This window comes from Crassostrea angulata, chromosome 1 (genome assembly GCF_025612915.1).
Source record: "Crassostrea angulata isolate pt1a10 chromosome 1, ASM2561291v2, whole genome shotgun sequence".
NCBI lineage: Eukaryota > Metazoa > Mollusca > Bivalvia > Ostreida > Ostreidae > Magallana > Magallana angulata.
The window spans coordinates 45,710,816-45,720,767 of NC_069111.1; the positions used below are offsets into that span (position 1 = coordinate 45,710,816).

General features: G+C 36.2%; 1 protein-coding gene across 1 annotated transcript; it reads right to left on the minus strand.

The window, feature by feature from the left end:
• Positions 1–507: 507 nt before the first annotated feature.
• Positions 508–9,929, minus strand: LOC128158920 (peroxisomal acyl-coenzyme A oxidase 1-like). The gene is made up of 14 exons (XM_052821914.1): positions 9,450–9,929; positions 8,130–8,292; positions 7,379–7,539; positions 7,010–7,117; positions 6,030–6,149; positions 5,530–5,645; positions 5,060–5,229; positions 4,475–4,637; positions 3,895–4,085; positions 3,407–3,559; positions 2,942–3,047; positions 2,705–2,851; positions 2,404–2,610; positions 508–2,082 (listed from the first exon to the last, which is right to left on the minus strand). The coding sequence occupies exons 1-14, from the start codon at positions 9,556–9,558 to the stop codon at positions 2,005–2,007; spliced, it is 1,992 nt and encodes a 663-aa protein (XP_052677874.1). The 5' UTR covers positions 9,559–9,929; the 3' UTR covers positions 508–2,004.
• Positions 9,930–9,952: the final 23 nt, after the last annotated feature.

Consider the following 9,952-nt stretch of genomic DNA (forward strand, 5'->3'; position numbering starts at 1 on the left):
AAGAGTATCGAAATAATTTGCTTTAATTAATATGTATATTATCGTCCTAATGTGATAATTTAAGTATTATAAAATACATATATGTACATTTTTCTTTTCTATTTTTTGTTATGTAATTATTACATTGTACATTTGTGGTAATATCTCATGATGGCAGACGTGTCTGTGTACTGCCAAACAATTTGTTCACATTGATTATGTATTTACATGTATTTATACAATGCATATAAACCGTGTGGTTTTGAGCTAATAAACTATAAACTAAACTATACTATTGTTTAATTAAATTTTTAATCACACAAGCATATATAGACTTTACACAATATAAAACATGACGTGATAATGTGTTATTTTGATGGTTATAAACTGTAAATAACTAAATTAAGAAATAAAATATATCAATATCAGGTTAATAGATGGAAATAAATAAAACAATTTAATTTACATACTACTGATTTCACTAAGCATGAACTTACTAATTTATCATGAGTGTTATCTTTTTTTAGCTTATTTTAACATTCATTAGGACCAGTTTTAGATAAGAACTAGTTTAGAGGTCAGTGACAGTCCATTGGTCATAACAAGAATTCTGGATTGGTTATTCTAGGGTTATTTTAGGGTCAAATACCTAGAGAGTTCAGTTTTTTTAATATATATAATTTAATTTCAACTCTAGCATTCCAAGAGTGAAGGTCTCAAAGTGGTTATAATTATTCTTAAGTCATTTTCATTGGACACAAGAATGACCTTTGAAAGTATATGTTCTTTCCATTAACAATATTGCTAGTGAGAGAATGAAAGGTTGTGTTGAAGGGATTGATGTGAGAAGTAAATAAGCAAGTGATGATATAAAGAATATCACGTTGTTTTTTTAGTTACACAGAGCTATAGCAATCAATAATTGTTATATAGATTAATATAAATCTGACCTATAGATAATTATTTATCATTGTGCATAGATTGACAAGTGCCTTATTGTATATACAGGTCAAAGCCATGTATTGCTAATTATACAATGTCTGTATTAGACTAAGCAGTAGTAACTAGCTGAGTCCACAATTCGGTAATTATTGATCTTTTCCTTCTATAAGTTAACTATTTATAATTTGGGTAATAAGACCTATTCTTTTGAATAGGTAATTCATGAAGTTAGCTAACAGTATAATATTTTAGATTCTATGCTTGATGATAAATATGTCCATATATTTATTATTTAAAAATGTGATAAAATACGTCCTATTGTTATCAAATATTGAATATATTGTATGTATTTTGTAGGATGTTTAAATTATAGCATCATAAATCACTCAATTGATATCTCAATGGCTGTGTGTTATTTTTCAATGAGAAACCGACGGTTACAAACATTTTTACACAAAAAAATCACTGGATTTCTGATAACTCCATTATGTTATAAGATCACCATGAACAATTTAATTAATAAATGGACATAATATTAATACTGTAATTAAACAAATAATCTTATTATTACATGTAATTGTGATGACCCAAAATACATTGTAAAAATATTACAGCCTATATATTAATGTTCATTGTTTTGAATTAATTACAATCACTTTTAGTTTGTTCATATCTACATGTAATAAAAAAAATAATTCCACAATAATTTTATTCATGTTTTACTTGAATAGGTTTGATGAGACCACATTGCATAAAATGTTTGTTAAAAAGCCCCAAAAGTGCCATTTTGAGCAAAATACATATTAAAGTAACTAATTGAATTCAAACTTGTACTGCATTGATTGCAATGGCTACACTGACTAGCTTCGTGTAGAGGGTGTTGTCCATAACTTTCATTGGAATGATAAAATTCAATCAATTACGCTAATTAGTAAATCCCTTTTTCTGACACTGTATATATAATGCAAGTGTATATCCGTATCAGCAATGAAAGGGGCTATCATTGACGCATGGGTTGCTGTACCCTTAATACATGCATGTTTGATGCAAACTTTAAACTGTTCATCTCCTTGCGATGGAACCTTATAGTCGCGCCATTGGGGCCCGTTGGCTTTGTTCAGTCTGGGCTGGCTTGATAAACTTGTGATAAGAATCCAGAACCTACAAAATTCATCACTTCAATATAAGAAAATGTCAAAGCATGCAGCTCTAAGTAAAGATGTTTTCTTTTTTTCTTTATATATAGTTTCATTTTTGTCGCTTCCTTTTGTTTTCAAGCTCGTTAAGAAAAATCAATGACATATAAAAGTTTCCAAATAAAGTAAGACTACGACAATAATATATTCAGAACACTGTACGTGCACATGGTAATTAAATACTAAAAGGCTTAATTGAACTTCAATGATGTTGATGCCAAACTGCAAGAATGAGATACATTTGCATGTCCCTAAACATAACCCATAAGCTGTACACCTGCCTTACCTCTTGCTCGTTGAATGGCGAGTTTTTGGCGTACTCATACAGGGCTGGGTACACCTGGCCGTCATACCGACCCAGACAGCTGTCCAGGGTTTTGTCCGGGTAGTCAAAAGCGTCCACGAGGGCCACGGCATTTGGTCGAATCTCAGCTAGCAGGTCGGCCAGTTTGTTCTTCAGAAAGGACACTTGATGAGGACTGAAGAACCCATCCTTTGTAAGCAAAATAAGTTTTAAAAAGTTTAATAATTTGCAATTTGTTCGTTTAAATCTTACAGTTGTAAAGGGGCTCTCTATTAACATGCACCTCTATGAATTCTCCCAAGTTCTCAATGATTCCATCAATGGCGTAGAGCTTACAAAGAGCTGTCAGGACGTCTTTTGTGCTCTTGTCGACTGCAGCATCACTTACTATCTGTGAAAACGTTCTGACGACAAAGGTGTGGCAATAAGCCTGAAAAAACCCCCCACAAAAATGCTATTAATTGTTATTTTCTTTTACACTAACAAACTACAAATGTGTTCTACTTTAAGCTCATACAACCTTTGCAGCCCACGTAAGGGCGACTGTCGATGCATCCCACGCCTCTTGGCGAGATTTTCCGGATCTCACAAGGTTTTCAATGCGAGCGGCTGCATCAGAGAGCAATCTACAAAAGATATAATCATATACATGTACCAATAGCATCTCCTTTCATATATACATGTACCTACTCTCTGTATATACTGTTGATTATATTATTTCCGTGGTGACTAATGTTCATGGGTACTAGTAAAAAGAATGTAGCTATAGGTTCATGGGAACGCACTGAATTGCATTGGTGACTTCTTTAAACTCAATATTGCTTTAAAAAACGAAGTTCGCAAGATCGAAAAGTGCAAGGAATGTGGTCTCTATGAATTCCAAAATAAGACATTAAATAAACGACTACGAACAATCATATATGATTCCATAGTTGTCAAAAAGCTGTGCCATATTGATGATTTACAGTTAAATCATTTAGCTCACCTGGCTGCGCGATGTTGGAATGCCTTCAGTAAACAACCCAGTGCCACTTCCTCAGTCATACACGATTTCTGAGTCAGATCCGCCCCCAAATATTGCACGAATTCGTGAATCGGGCCTCCCCTCTTTATATCAGGATATATTTTCATAAGAAATCTGTAACAAATGAGATTTATGCATTGGCAAGAAGTACACTTTGTTCTCGGTGAAGAAGAATCGAAAGAAGCACATCTGATTTTCATTTGGGTGTGAATAAGATCATAAACAATTATTTTTGGTTAAAAACTATGTTACCATTATTTAAAATTCAAAAATATTAATTTTGCAGCGATAAAAAATCAGGATCGAGAGCTATAGGTAATTTAATGTAACCACAGGGGCATCGTATCCGCTCTACGCTCTATGACATATATATAAATAATACATTATTTATATATATGTCATAGAGTGTAGAGCGGATATGATGCCCCTGTGATGTAACATAAAAATACCTGGCGACTTGGAGCATCATGACGTTATTCTCCCCTTCGTAGGTACATCCGGGGGTGTAGTAGGTGTAGAGCTTGGGGATCCCGCTGGCGTGGGAGTAACCGTGACCCCCGCAGCACAGTCGACAGGTCTCTATCCCTGCAGTGCAGGCCCACGTGCTGAAGGCCTTCAACCCCGCACATACAGCGTGCAGCTGAATTCAAACAGGGAGGCTTAGTATTGATTTATATTACAGATTATTTCAATGAGCATATAGTTAGTAATATCTTACATTCTGCAATTTGACATATTTTTAAGTGTTCTTGTACATTATATGTAATTATACAATTTTACGCGTTTGTTACACGAATGTACATGTAACGATTTGTAGATAAACCGAATCAATTTCACAGGTCCCATGGACATTTCTATGACCAAAGTTTACTGTAGTGACTTTAAGTGATATTTGTAACTTGAGATTTGAGTTTGATGTCATGGATAAAACTGATAAAAATATCTTTATTGAAAGAGGTTCTACATGTATTATGTTGCACGGTACAGTTGTAAGCAGGTACACGTATACACGTGCGTTGTGCTAGCTACCTGATTTAACGACTCCAGATTGCCGGCCTCTATTTCGGATGCTATTTGCTCATAGTAATCCTCGGCATACCTTCCAGTGAAGTACATAGCATATGCCGTGGCAAGCAGGGGAAATAACTTGTACTGCTGAGTCTGGTAGTCAATAATTTGGGCCTCCGGACCTCTAAACGATCAAAATGTCTATTTACTTAATTTTGCCTTTCCAGTCTTTAATTTACCCCCGTTTAAGGTCCATCTAGAAACTAAATATATTTTTCTTATTTGAGAAAATTACATCTCACAAATGTGTATATTTTGAGTTTATCTAGCTCAATTTCAGCATAGGGTTTCTGCCATTTTAACCCTTAAAACTTTGCCAAAACAAAAACGTCTAATGAATGAAAATCGCATTTACTTACTGAAGTGGGGGGGGGGGGGGGCAAATACGTATCTTTTTGTTGACTGCAATTTCTGCACACGCTATTAATATTACAGAATTTCTTTCTATTTTACATCAAATGGTAGATCCCTCTTATTACCCAAATGTACATGTGTGCTGTGTATAAACATGATAAAGGATCTTTGATTTAACCCCGTTTTATTCACCCTGGTGAGACTTCCGTTTGACGACGTACGGCGCTGTAGCGGATCGCTATCACACAGGCCTTCGACAATCCCCGGGCGGAGTTTGTAACGATATGAGCCCTGACAAACACCATGGTACCGTACCCTATCCTCTGATTGGTTGGGGGGACGTAAGTACCGTCCTCTAAGACCTACAATACAGTTCAGTGAGTATCAGCTACAGCAGGCTTGGGGATCAACGAGTTACACATCAGACCGCCCTTACATTCTTTGATATGATTGCTTAGTAGCTTTAAATTATTAAGAAAAAAAAAGAAAATTCCCTATATTTTAGCTTTGAACATTTTTATTTTCTTACATCTTTATAAGGAGCTATGCCTTTCACGGAGAATACAGCATTCTATAAATGAGCACTCTATAAATAGCCCTCATGCACCTCCAAAACCCATTTTTCCCTTTAATTGATTGAATAAACGCATCGGGGTTCTAACCTTGGAGTATCGCATCAGCATGTTTTCCCGGGGAATTCGAACATTGCTCAACTTGAGATATCCATTATCGTTGGAATTGAACCCAAATTTGGGGCCAATATCCCCCGACTCGACTCCTGTAAACAAAATTAAATCATGACCAATGCGGTAAAAGGTGTATTTGATATTTCTTTTTCATATGTATTTTAACCCTATCCCTTCCCAATAAAATTCTAAAAATAAAATTAACCTCCAAATACATCGCGGGATAAAATCGCCATGTTTTTCTTTTAAACAGAAAAACTAAACAACCCCCCCCCCCCTATACTGGTAAACGCATCGAACATAAAAACTAAATACCCCCCCCCCCCCACACTGGTAAACGCATCGAATATAATCGAGCGAACTTGTTTTTCAACAAAATCTACTCATCAGATGGATCATCAAATCTAGATAGAAAAATTTAAAGAATATTTCAGTGTAGTATAAAAGTATTTTACAATGTACTAGTATATCGATACCCGGCATATGTCGATGAGTCTTCAGATCCCGGATTTGTACGAAGAATAAGTGGATCCCCCTCTTCTTCCCCTGTGTAATCAGCTGGGCCATAACGAGGCAGCAGTTAGACGTTTTCCCCACTGTGTATCAAACAATCAACTTGTATCACAAAATATGACTTATAAAAGTATTTGTTTCGCGAACGGTTATTCTGATGTCGAACTGAGACATCATTGTTCACAAGATCAAATACATTTTTTTTTTCAAATTGGCTACAGTTAGAAATCGTGCTTTTGAAAAATTGTACCATATCATCAGAAATAGATTTTAATGGAAATAAATTAATTTGAAATTGCATTTTACGATTGAACCAGTAGCCATTTGTGCCATCCTTTTCATCAATCTTCTTTTCAGTGCAACCTGATCCCAAACTCAAATCCTTCAAGAAAAGTGCATATAAATTTGAGTACAATACTCCCACATGAGGCTGAGCATCGACTAAAGAAGGAGGTGACGGTGGGGCCAGAACTTATTGTGCCCCTAAGTAGCACAAAAGTTTACACTAAACAAGTAGGTGGGTGGGTAAGGTTAATGTAGGGTGAGTTACGTCCGCCAGGCCAGTACTTCATATAGATGACAGCAGATGAGTTGTGAGTGGATATAGTTGGGTGTGTCTTACATCATCCAGGCCAGTACTTCGTGGAGGTAACTGTGTATGGGGGAAGGTGGGTAATAGGAAGGGGTAGGGGCGACTTACATCTTTCCAGCCAGCCCTTCATGGAGGTAACTGTGTATGGGGGGTAGGAGGGAGGGATAGGGGCGACTTATATCTTTCCAGCCAGCCCTTCATGAAGGTAAAGTCTGTTTATCGGGGGGGGGGGGGGGGGTGAAGGCGGGTAGGAGGGAGAGGTAGGGGCGACATACATCTTCCCAGCAGCCCTTCATTGAGTTAACTCTGTATGGGGAGAGGGGGTAGGGGGAAGGGGTAGGGGCGACTTACATCCTCCCGGCCAGAACTTCATGGAGGTGACCGTTGGGGAGTTGAGTACAAACTCCTGATTTGACGGGTCATACGAAGCAGTGGTCTCCAGTCCTCGAATGAAGGTCCCTACAAATCATCAAAAGTACAAATGTTCACCAGCAAATCCTTATTTTTTTCATTTAATATACAAATTACGAATCGTAATCACGAATGTATGACATTACCTCGTTTATACAATGAAAAAATGCCTATCATATATATAGAAATAGTAAAATCGATCTCCGCATAAGTCTCGACTCTTGTATAAACGGCAAAAATAATCCTAGTAACTTGTTGTTGCTCAGTAGCAACCTAAAGCTGATGATAGTCTTAATCTTATAATCTCACCATGTCCCATCTCTGTCTGGGCGTAGGTCCCGATCAACTGGAGACTCCGCGCCATGGGCAGCCATCTTTCTTTCTGTTCTTTGGTTCCTTGTTTTTCTATGGATGGGATGAACATACCCGTGTGAAGGGCCATAGGGTTGTAATAATGGGGAGCACCCGCCCTGGAAAAAGCAAGGAATGGATTAACTAATTACAGTAACAGTGTTTCAGCTTGAAATAGTGCAAAAACACGGAACGCTGAGGATGAGGTGATAGTTCATTGTATCATTGTAATACATTCTGATTCATCAATATTTACTAAATGCAAACGGTCAGGTACAACCTTTGATTTTAATGCTTTTGAAATCAATTTTCTAAATTTTTTAAATTCTAAATGGGTTTCTAAAGCTTTTCTTTTTACTTAAGAAAAGTACTTTTTAACCGTGTTTTTCAAAGGAAAAATCCGATTATTGAAATGGTGAAAATATCAACGAGCGGTTGCTAAAAGGGTACCCCTATTGTACGGATAATTATTACTTGAATTTTGATTTCTGATAATTTATGGAAAGAAAATACCAGCTGTTGAACGTTGAACTTAGTCATTTTCTCAAAGAATTTTGCATATAGTGTATTCCATTTCTCTGCATGTTTATCAATTCAGGGTTGACAAATGGATTATGGATACTGTTCACACAAAAGGAAACCCGGTTTGCTGTCATATTGATTAGTTATTCATTGTAGGAACCAGGGGAAATAATGGTGCTATACTAACTCCTGGTAATACATTCTCTCCAAAGGGTCAGTAACGCCCATTTCATCCAATTTCTTCATCATGTAGATAAACATCTGCAACGCTGTTTCATATTGTTCAACTCGGCTTTGGAAAGCCCAAGGCTTGGACCCACGAAGTACCTGATCTTGAATGGCTGCATTTTCTAGTGCGAAAAAAAAATCCACAAAATGTTCACATGCTTACCATTGCATATTACATGTACTTTTTCTAGATGCAAAAGAGTACGTGTAGGAAAGGTGGGAAATGGTATTATAGTCATCATTAGAATACCTTGTATATACACACGTATACATGTACCTTAGGCCACGAATCTTCGTCTTAATTGCTAAGAATTTTAAATAGATTTATGGTACATGTAGCTCTTAACGTTCCATAATCATGCACATATGCATTACTCAGTTTGTCTGCTGGATTTAAAAATGTCGCATCAAATTTCAGTTGTTACTACATGTATCAATAAATTATATGAAGTTACTACACCTAAAATACGCAAAATCTTGTCAAGATTAGCGTCTTAATTTTGCATAAGGTTTTAATCAGGTAAAATCTGCTCAAAAAGTACACCAAAATCGAACAAACATTTTTTCTATACGGTAAAAAACGGAACTTAATCGTATACACGATTTTCTAAATCATTCAAGCAATTAAAAAAAATCATACAAATGGTTTTCTAAATTGTCAAACGATTTTTAAAGTCATACATGCAAATTTTTAAATTGTAAAACGAATTTCTTTCCAAATTTCAATGATTTTTAAATCGTTCAAACGTTTTTGAAAATTGTATTAACGGATTTTAATTGTCTGTTTTGAATTAGTCCAACAAAACATCGATAGTCTAAACCTAGCAATGAGCTGCGCTTCGTGAGCACTTTAGTTTTCCTCCGGGGCGAACTCTTAAATTGTACAAACGATTTTCTAGATCGTTCAAACTATTTGAAATTGTACAAACAATTTTTTACATCGTACCAACGGAAATTTTCAAAATCGTTCAAACGATTTAAAAATTCGTACAAAAGATTTTATTTGGGTTTTTATGTAAAATCGAAATGACACTTATAAGCCGTCGTATAAAAGCGACCGACAGATTTAGGTTTTTATACCTCTGAATGCTCAAGGAGTCAGATAATGTTGTCTAATCATCATTACCTTACTGTACATACATTAGTTTTATAAATCCATAGCAATGACAGTCGAAACTCTAGAACCAGTGGCACCGGAAGCAAATTGAAAGTAAGGGGGGGGGGGCTTCTTGACTTCTCAATAAAATAAAAAAGGGCAAAACATATACACTGTACGTACGTAAGTATCGACGTTTGCGGACATTTTCAGGTCCCCTGTACAGCAGGCTGGTCACTTGTTCGGGGTCAAAGGTAGCCCTTCTTCTCTCTTGAGCTAAGTCAGGATTCATGTCGATTGAGGACGAACTGTCGACAGGCGCGTCCACTCTAGCTGTCGTACCTTATAACTTGTCCACCGGGTGAGAATTTGGAACGCTGATAGTGCAGTGAACATTTAAACAAAATGCAGACTTAATAACACAGGTGACAAATTTGTATCATATGTATTTGTGTATATTTACATTTTCCAGTGTCTTTGCCTGTGATAACACTACGTATCGATTTTGTACTATATAACCCATAATACAAATGACGCCAAATTGAGGCGCCAGCGGGGTTTGCTTATTTATATTTAAATATTTAATCGTACGATGGCTTAAAATTATATAAATATAAGTAATAAGGAATCATTCTTTGAATATTATAAGGTGATAATTTCGGTCGGGGCCCTTCGGGCTTTATTGG

What these genes read in the sequence shown, in the direction of transcription:
- LOC128158920 (XM_052821914.1), bottom strand. Translation starts at nt 9,558, where the DNA reads ATGAATCCTGACTTAGCTCAAGAGAGAAGAAGGGCTACCTTTGACCCC. An exon ending in ATCTGGAGTCGTTAAATCAG is followed by an intron (nt 4,086 to 4,474) that starts GTAGCTAGCACA and finishes GTTTGAATTCAG; the next exon opens with CTGCACGCTGTATGTGCGGG. An exon ending in ACTTGGGAGAATTCATAGAG is followed by an intron (nt 2,611 to 2,704) that starts GTGCATGTTAAT and finishes TTGCTTACAAAG; the next exon opens with GATGGGTTCTTCAGTCCTCA.